This window comes from Ambystoma mexicanum, chromosome 2p, assembly GCF_040938575.1.
Source record: "Ambystoma mexicanum isolate Mex_15411 chromosome 2p, UKY_AmexF1_1, whole genome shotgun sequence".
In the NCBI taxonomy this organism is placed as follows: domain Eukaryota; kingdom Metazoa; phylum Chordata; class Amphibia; order Caudata; family Ambystomatidae; genus Ambystoma; species Ambystoma mexicanum.
Genome location: NC_090923.1, coordinates 821,364,548 through 821,379,749, shown reverse-complemented (window position 1 = coordinate 821,379,749; position 15,202 = coordinate 821,364,548). Strand labels below are relative to the sequence as shown.

The window sequence follows — 15,202 nt, the reverse complement described above, 5'->3', positions numbered from 1 at the left end:
GGGTTTCCCCTCACCCCCTTTTTTTACCCATTTTTTAAAATCCCGGACCCCAAAATAAATATATAATTAAAAAAGAGTAATTCGACTTTTTTTTCGATTTTATTTTTCGCCATTATTGGCATTCAAGATTTTTTTTTCGAGATTTTTACTGACCACCGCTCCATAGTTAATGATATCGCCACAAAGGGCAGCTTTACAGGCATACTGGACCATCTCGATCGATACTTCCTTGTTTAAATCCTTGTTTAAATGAAAACATCTGTGTCTGAAATCCTCACTTGAGTTAATAAAATCCTGGGAGCGATTGAGTTCTTATGAGTCTTGCCCAATACACCCTTCAGTGGAAATCAGAGGTGATGGGACTATGATCTGAGTTTCGGAGTGGAGAAATGTCAGCCCTGGACACATAAGTCTTCAGTCACTTATGCAGCAAAAGATAATCAATTATAGAATTGGAAGAATGTACGCAGGACAGTAAAGTAATTTCAAGCAAGTCAGGGTTACATAATCGCCAAGCACCAACGTAGTCATTATCATGTATGCATTGTTCAAAATCCTTCTGCATCCTGGAGGGGAAGAACCGTAAAAACAATTTCCTACCAATAACAGGCTCCAGGAGAGGTTTCAGTCATCTCCTATCAATAATGAAGGTTCTATCCAGATCCTAAACATTGTGATACAGATTATTCCAAAAACTAGTAATGGCTTGGTGGGGTCCATAGATATTCAAAATAGACATGGGTAACTTGTCCACGGTCATTTCCACTAAGCCCCATCTCCCATGTACGTTGGCATTTGAATTAAGAGCATGCACCAAAAGTTTCTTATGGAGTAGTAAAGCTACTCCTCCTTTGTGACCTACTGCTTCGGAATGGATAACATTTTCTGTCCATTGATGTTTAAGCTTTGCAGATTCTGAAAGATGGGTTTCCTGAAGATCACAATATGGGCGTCAAGCTTCTTCAAGTTGGTGAAGATCGTTTGTCTCGCAATTGGGGAAGGCAGACATCTAACATTCCACGTAACAAGATATCAGTAAAAATGCTCTCAGAACCTGTCAGCAGTGGAAGGGAGCCCAACATCCTGACCAGTGCCTGTATACATGAGGACAGGCCCCCTCCCGGCCCCCCCTTAGCTGGAGCAAAGGCAGCGGAGGCACAGCAGGGCCACGGAGAGGAGAAGCCAGGTGGCACGACAGTGGGATGCAGAGAAGCCAGGTCGTGTATGCCTTCCAGCCTCCCATTAAAAAAAAAGAAAAAACTCCAATGCTGGGAAAGTTTCTGCAGTGTATTTTTAGCCAAGACATTGCAACTGATAGGCCTGGGACACAGAGCTTAAGACTTAAGCTGCCATCGTGTTGGCTGCTCTCCATGCCCCATACCACGTGTACCCTCCTCAACAACTAGAAAATAGATTTGTTTCTTAAGTGCCACTTTGCCTAGACTCTCAAGTCAGCCCCTGTCCTCAACAGGATGGACTGCTCCAGCATCCTCATGGGACTCCCTCCTTATTCCTTTACCTGACTAGGTTCTCAACTTCACTACTTGCACACTCTTTAACCTCTCACAATCCTCACCCGCCACGGTGCATTCCTCGTTGATGGGTGCTCAAACACTCCCTCTTTAGATTCATTCTTCTGGTCTAAACATCTACCCATGGACTCTCCCACCCCTGAAACTGCCAGCTAAATCAATTGCTGGCTACTTCCACTCTCATTGTTATGTAACTCTTCCCAATCTCTATGCTCCCCACACTCTCTGTTTTGCCTCTCCACTCACACCCTTGCAATCACCCGCACTTGGATGACTGTTTTCTGTATCCCTACAATCCCCTACCAGCACTTGACACCTGATGTCTGCACTTACCCTTGCACTTGCCACCAGGTGGCCGCACTTTTATTTATTGCTTTTATTTCTTCTATGTATTTCTTACTGTCGATCCCAAGTACTGCACTGCCCCCTCTCCCTTCCCCCTAAACTTTTCCCCTTCCGCCTTCCCCTGCAATTGAGCGATCTCAATGTCACCTGACCTAGTAAGATCGTTGTCTCTGTCTTCCCTCTGTTTCCCTTCCCTTGCCACATCACGCCTTGAAAGACATGTGTATATGCGCGTTACAAATGCCATATCATATCATATCACCGTTCCGCTCGCACACCCTTATCCTTTATAGCAAGTCCACCCCCTCTATGTCAGTCTTCAAAACTGCCCTAATTAGGCTTCCTCTCAATTGAAGCAGCACCAGAGCTGGTAACTACTACACTGCTACCCCTCTGATTCCTCTTCCTCTCCCATCTCCTGTACATAAATGCATACGCTGCGTATGATAATTGTCTATCATATGCAATTACTTCATGCTGTAAACATGGTCCTCTGTCTGCTTCAATGGTATCTTGTCACTGCTGTCACGAGGCACTGTCCCATTGCTTTCTTTCTAAAGCTGCTTTAGTGTATCCGACACTGTGTACTATTTCAAGGCTCCTAAGCATGGGAACGCCCAGTCAACCAAATGTGCTTGTTTACAGTGTCTCTCATCAAATCTCTTCTTGATATTCAAATAAATACAAATACATCATGTATAATTTGCTGAGCTGAGAGGAGGTCTGCTTTTGCTTATAGTGCCAAGCTCAGAACTAACTATTAACAGAATCACCAGTCTTAAGTTGTGTACAGTCAGATAACCATTTGGAGGAGAAAAGGGTGTATGATCAAATCCAGGAATGCTAACAAGGACTTCGCACTCAAACTGGACATCATTCCTAAAAGAATCGCAGAGAATGATTAAGAAGGAAGAGGCCCAGACTCTCTATGATAGTGACCAGCCTCTCTTCACGCCTTCATTTCAAGAGGGACAAGAGGGACAACCTCTTTCGAATCATCTTCACTGCTCTAAGAAGGCACCATCATTCCACAGGATTCAATGTGAGTACACTCCGAGCACACCCTCATCATCTCCTTGAAAATGATACACCTCCAGCAACTTTAATCTGCTCACTTTTCCAAATAGCGAACTTCAAGCTCCTTACAACGCCAAGAGGCTGTGAGTAACTTGCAAGCAGCGGGTTTGAAACTGGGTGGGGCTTTCTCAGTCTTTTCGCCCTATTCAGATGTGTGCCCTTGGATTAAATAAAAGGAACATTTAGTGTGCGGCAAGCACTATATAAATAGTCAAAGTCAATAGTGATGACTGAACCCTGCATATTAAACCGCAATGATCTAGGTTTACCACCAAGATTCCCTTTTCCTGGAAGGAATCCAGGACAGGCGGGTGAGTGACACTTTTAGTCAGGAAGGGACCGAAGAGAGAACATGGTTGTGGATTGTCAAGGATTTCAGTGTGTGAAGTAAGGATCAGAGAAGTATATTTTTACCTGCAGCTGGGCATGTCAACCCTCAAAATAGTCAAATCCATTGGGTTTCCAGGGTCTTCACAACGACTATGGGCCTCATTACGAGGTATGCGGTAGAGGGATACGAGGTCTCCTCACGGGACCCGCTAAGGATGCCTGGTTTTACCAGGCGTCCTTAGCGGGTGCCGCGAGCAGGCCAGGATGCAAACAACGGGCCCGTCATTAACGGGCCCGTTGTTTGCATCCTCCCCATTCCCATTGAGCCTTATGGGGGCTCAAATGGGAATGGGGATGTACAGGGTCAGGGTTCCCTGAATGGGGAAATACCGGGCCCTCCAAGGTCGTAATGGCCCGGTATTTCCCCATTCAGGGAATCTGGACCCGGTACCCGGTATGGGGGTAGCCATGGCTACCTCCATACTCGGAATGAGGCCCTATGACTGAGAGATGTTATTAATAACTACTAATGATAAATGGGGAGTGTTTGCACATTCCGTTGATTAGCCTCAAAGTGAGTGTGTTTCATTATTTGGTAGGTTGGTGGGCCCAACCCTACTTGCAAACTTGTGTGTACAGAATGTGGTGGGCGGAAGTAGTGTTGTGTATGTAATGAGAGGTCAAAACGTTTGCTCTACTGCTCTAAAGACTTCCCTGGATAACTAGAGAGAGCTTTAGGACCCAATTGGAAGCAGTGATGGAAGTGCCCCCAAAAAAGTAGTGTAACTGTGACGCCGGCGGGGGACAGAGTAGGAAGGGAGGGAGCAGCGTGTAACACATTTTTCTAGGGTCGCAGCCATGCTGGTTGACAGCCAATTGAGTTGAAACATATTTCAGTGTAGCTTTAACTGATATCCGGTGGTACAATGGAGAAGAGTGCTTTAACTTCATAAAGAACAGTTCCAGAATGGTGAAAATGGTTGTGTAAAATGTAGTGGAGCTGTTAACAGTAAAACATAAAAGTAATGGAACACCGCTCCCGGCCATTCCCGCTCACTTCGACCACTGGTTGTAAGTCGCCTGTTAGTACAAAAGCCAGGTGCTAGTTATCCTAGCCCTCTTTCTGCATTTGCCTGCCAACTATGACTGTGACGCACTGTTCCGGTGTCATATCTAGACAGACACTATCTGCAAGGCCCTTTTGGTCATTGCTTGCCACAACCGGCCCATTATAAATACTAAATCTCCATAATCCACGAATTTACGAGCGAAAGCACCTATTAGTTGGAGGCAGAGGGGGCACCTGCCCTCTTTCTCCTTAAACAATGAGGGCACAAGGGTCCTTTTGCCCCCTTGGAATTCCGCAATGAAAGACCAAGAAAAGAAAACAGGGTTCAAGGACATGCGCTTCTAAATGACTAGTGGCTGCCAGGGATTCTGGTTCTTCTCTTGCAGGGATCAGGCTTGGTGAAGTGTTTGCAGGCATCTTATAAAATTAACGTTTCTTGCTTTGGGTGAATAGTATCATTTTGTGCGCTCTACCCGTGGTTTAGTTTGCTTAGATTCCTTTCTGTTATGTTTTGTTAGTATCTGACCTGTCCACATTTAGTTGGGGGTCAGTGGCTGCATGGCTCAATAGAGACCGATATTTAGTATGAAAAATGGGTTTGTTTCTATGTGATCCTTTGCGCTTAGAGTTCAGTTGTCCCCACAGCTTTTCAAATCATATCATTATTGTGAGGTACACACTTGTTAGTGTTATTCGTACCATTTGTTTTTACTTTATTCAGTATATACTACATTCATATCATAAACATAAGTTAATTCACTTAATGTTTGTTCATTTTTGTTCCACATTCATCAATACCACACAAGTTATTTCACTTAGTGCATTCCCTTGTGACATTAGTAATGACTTTTTTGTGAGAGGTGCGTTATTTCCTATACAAAGCATTTGTGCCAGTGCGAGATGTGTTATTGTTTATATAAATCAAAAAAACAACATTACTTTGCACGTGTTATTGTTTCGCCCTTTCTTGGGCTTTGTCAAGGCATATTCTTTACTTTGTATTGTGCGTCACTTTTGTGTTACGCTTTACATTAGAGTGAAAACATTTCATATTAGTGACACACGCATATGTTATGTATGCTTGCAGGTATATACACAAGATTAATTCTGCTTTTCCTGGAACGAAAATGAACAAACATTAAGTGAATTAACTTATGTTTATGATATGAAGATAGAATATACTGAATAAAGCAAAAACAACTGTACGAATAACACTAACAAGTGTGTGCCTCACAATAATTGTATGATTTGAAAAGCTGTGGGGACAACTGAACTCTAAGTGCGAAGGCTCACATAGAAAATCCCCCCATTTTTCATTTTATGAAATTAGCAAGTGCTGCTCACTTCAAAGTGTGAAGGCTGCCTCACTGTCACCTAAGCTGGATTGGTGGTGGGGTGGGTAAGTAGGGGACGGCCAAATCTGCTTGCAGGCATTGGAAAAGGCGGGAATCCTGACACAGAATCATGTTGCTGAGATGTCTAGTCCTGTCTGCAAATGCTAATGTGCTGAACAATGTGTCATTTGGTCCTGGGGATGGATATGGCTCCCTCGCTTCACAAATGATTGCTCCCCAAGTGAAAATCAAAACCTTGTTCTGCCCCCTTGGAGGAAATCAAAAGTTTGTACCCATGCTTAGGAGACATTCAGAGATTTTGAGTATCCCTGATTTTTTTCGAGGGCAGGTATGCGATAGGCTTTCTAAGTATGTACTTGCCTGGGGGGGAGTTGTCTTTCTCAATCGTGAACTCTCCTCTCGGGGTCCGAACACTCTTCGTACTTCGGTCTTTCTCTTTCAGGCTTGCAAGCGAGAGCTTGCTTTTCTGAGCTTCTAGGTGTTTGGCGAGCACGAGTGTCATCTTGTCCATGGGTCCTGCAGATTTTCTTTGTAGGACAGACTGAAGCTCTTGCAAACTAAAAAGTCAAAGGAAAGGCTCACGATTAGAAAGGACCAACAGGAAGCGAGAGACCAAAGCCGGAGAACACAACACAGTATTGCTTGATGTTCCATAAGGGCGAATACCTACTGGCTCCCTCATGGGGAGATCCCAACATTTGAACTCAGTAAACAGTCACTATAACACAAAACATAGAAAACTTCAAAGAAATGAACAAATTAACAATCAAAGGTTTCAGACTACCTCTTTAAATAAAATGTAAAATTAAAACTACAGCATAACAAATACATTATTTTCAAGGTGTAGTATCCCAAGTCTGCACCCTGGGACTACAGATAAGTGAAGTCACGCGGAGCAGGAACACTCAGGGCGCAGGTAAGTATAAAAGGACTATGCTTTATTAAGTTACAGTGATAGGGTTAGTAGTTAAGCAGGAGGGTATGGATGGTTCATGTTCATAGTTCAAGCTCCTATCCTGAAGTCCTGACCAACTGCCTACTCTGGAATCTAGGGCGACCCAGAGATCTACATTCTAATGCACTTGCTGATGTCATACTATGCAGTAAGGATACTGCACAAGGCCAAGTGACTTTCATTTGCATGTGCATAAATGATAAAATGCCAAGCTAACTGGGAAGAAAGGTGGCACTGCATGCCAGAGATCCACCTAGGAGGTTGTGTGGATAGCAGACGTTGCTGGGATGGGGAGGGGAAGCAGGAAAGGGCGCAACTCCAGAGTAGCAGTTAAGAAGGGTTGCGTGGAGCAATTATCAGACTCCCCTGTTTGATCACTTAGGTCCGATAAACCCCCTTCCTCCTCACCTGATTCACTGGAAGGGGAAGAGAAGTCTTTGTTCCTTTGCCTCCTTCTGATGTACGGTTTGGTCTTGAAGAGGTATGGTCTCCCTCAGTGGAAAGCCACTATGCCTGCTCACAACATAGAAGCCGGCTAGGGGCCTCTTCCCGAGAGAGCCAAATGAGAGGAAAAAGCCAGGAAGACAGAAAAAACCTCTTGGTATTCTGGCTCCTGTGGTATGGTAACAGAGGTAGGTGTCCAGATGGTGCAGGCAGGTGCAAGGAATCTCTAATCAGTGGTCTCGGAAGATCCAGGATGAAAGAAGGTTCCTAGGGAAAGCGGCACCCCTGAAAGGTACAGGTAGGAGCCCCAGCGGCGAAGGAGAAGGCGATATACTCCTATGCAGATTTGGGTGTATTCCCCTGAATGAACTCACGGGTCCTAAGTGGCCAACAAGGGGGGTACTGACGAAAGCAAGGAAGAAAGGAAGGAAGGATAAGGAGCGGCGAGGCCGGGTACGAAGAACAGGGGAGCCACCAGAGAGATGTCAACCACACAGTGCGTGCTGCAGGAAGCTCTGAAAGAGGGAGCGGCTGCAGCCCTGGGCTCCGCAAAGAAGAGAGAGCGAGCCACAGTGAGGCCGCGAGGGAGAGTCAAGAGAGAGGGAGAGATAAGGCAAAGATCTGACTACCGGCAAAGTGCCGGTGGGCTCAAGGAAAACACGGAATACAGCGTCTCACCCCAAAGCAAGGAGAGCATCAAAGAGGGTTGCAACGCACTGGTGCTTGGCTGTGTTGTGTATTTACAGCTGCGGTCGGCGGCCATGACAGTTGGAGAACTAGACCATTGATGCACGCTTCGGGAGAGCGTGTTGTGCCATTCTAATGGGGTCGTCCCTCCAGGGTCTCCACAAGCGCCCGTTCTACTGGCGTGTGACAGCAATCAGGAATTGGTGAGATGTTCTTTGAAGAGTAGGGTCTTTGCGTCCTTTTCGGGACGTGTCGGATGGAGAGGGCCAGTATGATCTGCGTCCTTAACCTGCTCCTGAGACAGCATGCATAGTAGGAAAAGCCCAGTTACCTATTCTTTTTTACTCTTATCAACCTTTCGTTTCAGTCGTTCGATGTTGTTGCTCTTGGTGGTGCATTGGCCTTTGCAGATGGCGGTGTTCTTCACCAGGAAATGTGGTGCAACTCCGTTTAATTACGTTATAATGAAGAGTCTTCGGTGGAACTGTATAAATTACATTTTCAGGACATACATAAATGTAGGTTTTTAGGACAGTTTCATAATTTTGTAACTGCCTACATAGTTTACTTTGCTTTATAAATGCTTTGGAGAGCATATTGGAGCATATTGAAGCAGGGACATCCTCGTTTTTCAATCAGTAACTTTCAGGAGGAATAACATGCGCAAACGCACTATAAAGACAGGGAAGCAAAAGCATGTGGGCAAGGCAAGGGGAGCCAACCCGAGAATAAGACTTACTACGTCATGGCAATTGTTATTGTTATTGAGTACTTATATAGCACATTACAATAGGTAACAAGCAGACATTAGGCCTCATTACAAGTGTGGCGGTCCAGAAACAAGGGTGCCAGTAAGCTCACCGGCACCCTTGTTTCTGGACCGGCACACTACGAGTCTTCCTGCCAGGGCTGCTGCGCCCAACAGGTCAGACCCTGGTGGGCGCAGAGGCTCCAGTAGGCAGATTTGTCACGGAAGCGCCGGCACTGTTAGCAACGGTGCCAGCGCGTCCGTCTCCCCACTCCCATAGAATCCTATGGGAGTCTATGAGAATGGGGACTTACAAAATCTGGAGGCTGACTTGTAATGTCCCCGTGGAACTGGGAAGTCAGGTGCCGGATTCAGTGTTACAGGGTTGGCAGCAAACCGCCGGTGGCACCGGCGGGTTACCGCCAACCTCTTAATGAGGCCCATTGTCTGCATCTGGGTGCAGATGAAAAAAGAAAATAAAGAAGAGTTCAGAAAAACAAATGTTTGTCCTGAAGAGGAGCCACTTGCTACCCTCCTTGAAAGGTTAGTCAAAGGTATAAAGGTATTTGTGCAAGTAAGGCTTCTTTAATTTCTGGTAAAGGTGTTGAAAATCATGTCTAACGATAGGATGAAGAATGATTAGTATGACTCCAGTTCAAGCTATTCGTTTGGTTTCGATGATTGTAGAGAAACCTCACGTGATGTCTATTAAAAAGAAATTCCTCAATTGCAAATCATTTTGTAAAACTGAATGGAAAACCGAACATCCGCAGAGATGCTCCTAAAACTGCAATCCAGGCCCAATCAACAACTCCATTCAAGACTGATTCATCAAACACTCTATGAGCAACCAAGACTTACACCACAAGTTGGTACTAATACAGTGGTAAAACAAAAAGATGTGGATTATCGCATTCGAGGTCTGTGCGCTAGTATTCACTGTTTGTGTTGATACTAAAGAAGTTGAAGTGTGAGCTGCACTACCACCTGCGCCAGCCAGTCCACCCTGGCTGGTACCAGAAAATATGTACAAGAAGGGAGTTGAGGTGGAGATGCGCTAAACACCATATGAATAAGGAGCACTAATTATAAAATTGATGCTTTAATTGTTGCAGAAACAGCCGACACGTGTTTCGACACGCAGGTCGTTTTCAAGGCACAAGAACACAGAGTATATCGGAGAAATCAATACATGGGAAATCCCTTGTATTGATTTCTCCGATATACTCTGTATAGTGCTCCTTATTCATATGGTGTTTAGCGCATCTCCACCTCAACTCCCTTCTTGTACATAATACAGTGGTAACACTGGTATTATTAGGCATACACCACGCCTGTGTACTTATATGGCAATCCTGGCATATAATGGCACAGTCTGCATTAAAAGTTTTTTTTTACAGTGATAAAATACTGTGGGCACTGAACGGGTATCATGAAGTTGTTTCCATTGACAATGCTGCCATATATTTTGGGTCAAGACATCATGAAGATGTTTTGAAAAATGCTGCCAGTAGGTTTGGCTTTCTTTGAATGATACGTATGTTAAAGAGAGGTAATTCCTCAGGCATGCCCTCATGCAGCCAGCCATCCTTGAAAACACACACTGTGCAAGAAAGAGAGATAAATTGGCCATCCAGAAACATCTGTTTAATCAACTGTTTCACAAGCTTAAAAAGGAAACTCTCACTGTTTTTGTACATACACCATACTTTTATAGGATGCCAAGCGTTAAACATCAGGGATGTTCTAAAATGAACAGCGCAAAAAGGTCTGGGAGCCCCTTCACCGAGAACAAACATGCATTTTTAGGAACTTTGGGTTTTACTATAAGTTACCCAGGGTAATCCAGACGTGGACCCATTGCTCACTGTGCTTAGAGAGCCACAACTCTACCTCACTGATGAGGCCTGACTAGGCTGAAACACGTCTCTGGGTTGCTATTTGTACTCTTGCTCAGAGAAGAATTGCCTAGCATATTGGTGCTGGACTGCCCTTCTGGGTGGGACAAAGACTGATGTGCAAATGGGTATTTCCCCCTCTGTGGTACAGTGAGCTAAAATGTGGTTGTAGACCCTCCTGAGTGGGCACCTTCCCATAGAACAGGTTATTTAGCCATGTTTGTTCTCTGTAGAGGGGCTCCCAGACAATTTTGTTCATAATACAATTGGTCACCTTTCTACAAGCATAGTGTATTGACTTTTTTCATTGGACATAAACACTTCCAGAAACACATGATTTCTTCTTTCTTGCAATGGCCTCATTTATGCTAATCAGCATGACTGGTTGTTTTCCACATTTACTGAGTAACAGGGCATATGTTGCAAGTTTAAAACTGGAAACAAGAGTTCTGTGATGAAACACATTTGAGCAAGACTTTAGCACACTCTGCCAAGGACATGAGATTAGCTGCCGTGTTTTGATGTGTCACCTCGCTGTTATCTCCTTTTAGCCTACGGCCACATTTTATGTTAAAACCCCCTTTCTACCCTGGTACCACTAAAATTGTTTTTCCTACCATGTATTATTAGGGTTGGAGGATGCAAAGTATGGGGATTGGGCTCTGGTGGTGGGGAGGCAGGATACCTGGTATGAGTCTTGGGTTCAGGGTGTTAAGAGGGAAGGATGCCAGGTAAGGGGCCTAGGCTCTGGTGGTAGAGAGGTAGTATGGCAAGTATGGGCTTGCCCTCTGTCCTCTTGCTATTGGGGAGGCAGGATGACAGGTATGGGGATTGGGCTATGGTGGTGGGGAAGGAGGGTGCCAGGAATTGGGCTTGGGCACTGGGTGTTGGGGTGGAAGGATGTCAAGTAAGAAGTTTGGGCTCTAGTGGTGGGGAGGCAGGATGCCAGATCTGGGGCCTGAGCTCTGGTGGGGGTATGGTGGTTGCACTCTGGTGGAAGGGAGCAGGATGCCTGGTATGGGGCTTTGGTTCTGGCTGTTGAAGTGGAGGGTTCCAGGTTTGGGGCTTGTGTTCTGGCATCTGGCTGTTCAGGAGGCAAGGTGCCGGGAATGAGGGTTGGGCTCTGATGGTGAGGAGGCAGGGTGCCAGGTATGGGGGTTGGGCTCTGGTGGTGTGGAGACAGGGTGGCAGGTATAGGGCTTGGGCTCTAGTGGTGGGGAGGCAGGTTGTCCGGTATGGGGCGTGGACTATGGCGGTGGGGAGGCAGAATGCCTGGTATGGGCCTTGGGTTCTGGGTGTTAGGAGGGAAGTATGCCAGGTAAGAGGCATAGGCTCTGGTGGTGGGGAGGCAGTATGCCAGGTATGGGCTTGCGCTCTGTCCTCTGGCTATTGGGGAGGAAGGATACCAGGTATGGGGATTGGGCTCTGGTGGTGGGGAGGCAAGATGTCGGTCATTGGGCCTGGGCTCTGGTGGTGGGGAAGGAGGATGCCAGGAACGGGCCTTGAGTTCTGGGTGTTGGGGTGGAATGATGCCAAGTAAGAGGATTGGGCTCTGGTGGTGGGAAGGCAGGATGCCAAATCTGGGGCCTGGGCTATGGTGGGCGGAGGGAGGATGAAAGTATGGGGGTTGCACTCTGGTGGGGGGAAGCAGGATGCCTGGTATGTGGCTTAGGTTCTGGGTGTTGGGGGTGCCAGGTTTGGGTCTTACATTCTATCCTCTGGCTGTTCAGGAGGCAGGTTACCCATATTGGATTGCGCTTTTGTGGTGAGGAGGCAGGGTACCAGGTATGGGGGTTGGGCCCTCGTGGTGAGGAGGCAGGGTGCCAGTTATGGGGGTTGGGCTCTGGTTGTGAGGAGGCAGGGTGCCAGGTCTGGGGCCTGGGCTCTGGTGATGGTGTGGCAAGACGCCAGGTATGGGGCTTGGGCTATGGCGGTGGGAAGGCAGGATGCCAGGTATGGGCTTGGGCTCTGGGTGTTGTGGGGGAAGGATGCCAGGTGTGGGGATTGGGCTCTGACGGTGGGGAGGCAGGATGGCAGGTCTGGGGCCCGTGCTATGGTGGTGGGAAGGCAGGATGGCAGGTATGGGCCTTGCTTTCTGGCCTTTGGCTGTTGAGGAGGCATACATGCTGCCGGACTTGTGATTGGGCGGACCCTTAAATGCAGCAGTAATAGCGTTACAGCCGCATTTAAGGGCTACCGCCCAACTCGTGATGAGGCCCTATGTGCTGACAGAGCACAGAGATGGGCAAATCACTTACATATAGGACAGAGGTCTGAACCTGCACCCCGTGAGGGAGTGGCCTACAGGGAACTCTGGAGATTTCCCAGTGGGCCCCTGTAGCATGGACCTCTTTACTGTGTGTACCCTAGTTTTCTGCTCCTCTCTTCCTCTCTCCCATGTGCCTCAAACTCTTCCTTTCATCTGTCTTCATTGCCCACATTCGTTTGTTGTGTTTAAATACTTTCTTTTCTCTGTATAGAAACAATTGTGATTTATATGCACTATTTTCAAAATGACCTTGTTGAGTGAACCCCACAAGCCCTACTTAGATGGTTTGGCGCAATATTGCACTCATGAATATTTAATCATGTAACATCATAAGAAACCCCCACCAGTCCTTCTCCTCCAGTCTCTCCAAGGGTTTCCTCTCCCGCTCTCACATTCGATGCTCCACATTCCAAGCGAGCATGCCATAGCTGGGGTTGCTCACATGCTGTAAAATAGGGCCACTTTGAAAAACATTTCAGGGTCACTTTTTGTTCCCCAGTCCACTCCTGTCTTCGACTCCCAAGGTGTGTTGGTGGGTGACTAACATAATCCCTTACCATTGACTGTGCTGACTAGGGCTCTAGGGCTAATGGTCTATGTACTCCAAAACATCTGGATAGCCAAAGATTGCAGACTCCTGTCACAGTAAGTGGATGTGCGGTTGTGCAGATTCGTCGCATAGAATTTATTAAAAGGGACTGATTCAAAGGCTGCATTGGGAAAGATGAACAGATGACTAGTAGTAGAAGATGACTAAAGATCGGCTTGAATGCATAGATCGATACAAGAACACATGCCATTGTGTAAGAATGACTTGTAAGCAGTACAAAGCGATCTGGCATATAGCATTAGATGCCCCAGCAGAGGATTAATGGGGCGATATTACCTGAGACGGCAGTCTCACCTTGACGGTAACGCCCTGCCGCCCAAGTTACTGGCCCAACTGAAGCAAAACAAAGTGTGTGTTCCTGGGCAAATAATGTAATCGCCTTGTGCCTTATCGGCAGCTCTGTACGTGATTCACTTCATAGCTCATGTTCATATATGACTACAGAGTTGCTCCATATATAATATTAGTACCTGGTAAGAGTCAAACAGAATGTAACAAACATTCGGATTGGTCCTCACTGGGGAATTACCTGACCGGGATACCCTCGGCCCGGATTCCTTGCTATTGTCCCCGGCGCGGGGCGTGTCAGCCCCTCCGCCAATGAAGAGGCTTGAAACGGGGCCATCCCTGCTCCGAGCCTCCACAGGGCTAGAGGCTGCCATCCTCCCCTGCTGAGGATTTAGGTAAGTGTTTTTTTTTTCCTTCCCCTTCCCCTGCAAACAAAACCCTCCCTGCCCTCCCAACCGCACTTACCTTCTTATTTCTCCTTTTTCGGGAGCAAACGCGCTGGGAACACTTCCGTTCCCAGCGCGTCCGCTCCAGATGGCCGCCATGGAAAGGGAAAACGGACTCCATTTTCCCTTCCCCGGTGGCCATTTTCTTTGACATTATTTTTTTCTGTTCCGAAACGCCACAGTGTTTCGGAACAGAAAACATCCTTTTAGTACCGCGGTCTTGTGGGCCGGGGTACTAATAGCAATAAGCCCCTCACCGCGGGGGCATCACCGAGTCAGGAATGCCCCGGGGCCTTCGTTAAGGCCCGAGTGAATGGGCCCGGGGCATTACCTGACTCGGTAAGGCCCCCGTGGTGAGGGGCTTATTGCGTAAAAATAGTGCAATTTAGGCATTTTGTACCACAAAGCTAGTTGCCACTTGGTTTACTTATGGCAACTTATTCTAAAGTCACTTCCATGGTGCCTCCAAGCATCAAAGACTCATGACGCTCCTTGCAATGTCCTTTTCCGTGAAGTCGCTTCTGTTTGTGCAATGCATATGTTAATTAGGAGGTGTGCATGCATTCGTCCCAGGAGGATAGCTCAGCGGCATCGTGCTCGACTTGGAAACAAGATGACACGGAGCAACACAGGTTCGATCCCTGGGTAACCTATCATATCATATCATTTTGTCCCACAGAGCCTGGGCAGGGTTCTCATAGATGAGTTCCCTGCATTTGTAATGGTCCTGCAGTTTTATTTGTTTTCTTATGTCTATGTGTTAAAATGCCATCTGCCACTAATGCTACCAAAAAAAAATTGACTGGGAGGGGCGCGAACGAGATGTATGGAATCGCGCGCGCACTGCATTTTGGGGGAAAAGTAGCAGCACTTATTTTGTGTCTCGAGCCCCCCATTCCTCCACTCTTGCATTCCTGGATATTCTCCTGATGAGGGCGTTAGCCTTTCAGTGCAAATCCTCATTTTATAATACAGTGAAAGAGACCTAACAAATGTCGATGTGTGAAACGTAATCCCGACTTCCGGGTAATTAGGGTGCGAGATTAGTTTCAGAACTGTCTGCTGAATGCGATTTCTCAGCAGATAACGGTCTGGCTCTCACGGTGAAAGTGGGGTGCTGACACAGTGAATAATGGGCACGTGAAAAGC

At 46.8% G+C, this 15,202-nt stretch overlaps 1 protein-coding gene across 4 annotated transcripts in view; it reads right to left on the bottom strand.

Annotated features, from left to right (window-relative positions):
- Nucleotides 1-15,202, bottom strand: part of LTBP4 (latent transforming growth factor beta binding protein 4) — a 1,283,510-nt gene that overhangs the window by 839,329 nt on the left and 428,979 nt on the right. For all 4 annotated transcript variants that reach the window (XM_069644515.1, XM_069644518.1, XM_069644516.1 and 1 more), the window contains exon 4: nt 6,069-6,265. In XM_069644515.1, the coding sequence (XP_069500616.1) occupies nt 6,069-6,265 (197 nt within the window). The remainder of the gene's footprint in view (nt 1-6,068; nt 6,266-15,202) is intronic.